A 1552-nucleotide genomic window follows, 5' to 3' on the forward strand; every position below is an offset into this window, starting at 1 on the left:
CTCGCTGACTAGGCTGCGCCTTTGCACCTGCTTCGCGTGGCGGGGGCGGCACCGAATCGCTGTCTGCGCGCCGCTCCGTGATCTGAAGTATGAGTGCCGCCTGGTCATAGCTGAAGCCCGCGTGCATGAGCTCCCTGTGCTGCTGCAGAACGCGCCCGACAACCGGCGCCCCGCCCGCTGCTGTTCCCGCCCCCGCCGATGCATGCACGGGAGTGCGCCTGGCGGGGCTGCCGGAGCATACATTGTACGGGAAAGGTCGTTGAGCTGCCTTCAGCGGCGTGTAATGCATGCATGCAGGCGCCATGCGATCCTCGGCTATCGTAAAATTCTGATCTGATGTATATGTCAGATGCGCATGTAATGATGTCAATGATGGAGAGGCTGATTTTGAAACGCATTGCTTCAATCAAGCACGCGTGCTTCAAGATCGTGTCACTACGGTAGTCTGACCGGCGGGTAACGCCAAATGATGATGCCTGCCAAGGGGGCAGCGGTCCTGGGCCGTGCGCGTGCTCACCAGCTGCTTGGCACGGTGCTCCTCGGGCGTCTTTGTATGCGTGGCCTCCCTTGGCATTTCCTGTTCATGTGTTACTGTCCGCCAGAAGAACCAGGGGAGGGGGGTTTCCGATGGCCTACATTCGTTGCGAGGCTGACGGCTGCCTGAGTACAAACTCTAGGAGGCGGCTCCAAGACGATTGAGGCACTGGCACACGCCACCACTGACGCCCTGAGCGATGCCCATATCATCCACGCGACTCAGTCACGCGGGGAACATAACCCCGACCGACCCACTGAAGCACTTCGATCGGCTGTCCATGCGGTGTAAGAACGGCCGGAGAATTCCAATACGAGCGAAACCGACAGAACCTGTTGCACCGGATGCAGTGAAGGGTGCCCGATGCCTTGAAGCAACCGCGCCAGAACATCAGGGACGCTCTGCAGCAGACTTGTGTGGCAGCACGCTGCGCCCAGACCGCCTGGGCGCATTACGCCTGAGCGCCCGGGGCATCTCTTGAGCGCAGGGTGTGTATCATGGCAGCCAACACAAGTACAAGTGGTTGGGGCCGAATGCGGTGGGCTCACAACGAAACATCACACACGCAGCATGGCAGAAGACACAACCTCCAAATGATCCCCCTGAGGAGTGACGGCTTGAACGTAAAGGAAACAGGCGCACATCCCAGCATTAGGGTGATGCCACCAAGAGCCGCACCGCAGGCAGCGCCGCTATGTGTGCAGCAGCGCGCGGGGGCGCCACTTCAAGGACCACGCTGCAGGCCTGCGGCCGATGCAGTGGTTTTGTTGAACATCACACCTCCCGAACTTCCCAAGCACCTGCTGATCTGTTTGTGGAAATTCCTTGAGGGAGCAGTTCCTGAAAGCCGCCCATCGCCGCCGCCACCAGTGACACTGGGTGGCACTTTTGACCCGTAAAACATGTCAAACGGGTCATAGATCAGTCAGCATCGACCGCGGGCTCAGCTGCCCGTAGTCCGACTGCACGCCTCCCGCAGACACCCCCGCCTTGCCCGCCCCCGCGGCGCCGCGCGCC

The 1552-nt window shown here is 60.8% G+C and overlaps 1 protein-coding gene across 1 annotated transcript in view; it reads right to left on the minus strand.

Annotated features, from left to right (window-relative positions):
• MNEG_14269 (hypothetical protein) overlaps positions 1-574 on the minus strand; it is a gene marked incomplete at both ends in the record, with an annotated part of 2619 nt that extends 2045 nt beyond the window's left edge. The window contains one exon of the mRNA XM_014037259.1: positions 518-574. Within this exon, the coding sequence (XP_013892713.1) occupies positions 518-574 (57 nt within the window). The remainder of the gene's footprint in view (positions 1-517) is intronic.
• Positions 575-1552: the final 978 nt, after the last annotated feature.

This window comes from Monoraphidium neglectum, assembly GCF_000611645.1.
Source record: "Monoraphidium neglectum strain SAG 48.87 unplaced genomic scaffold scaffold04370, whole genome shotgun sequence".
Taxonomy (NCBI): domain Eukaryota; kingdom Viridiplantae; phylum Chlorophyta; class Chlorophyceae; order Sphaeropleales; family Selenastraceae; genus Monoraphidium; species Monoraphidium neglectum.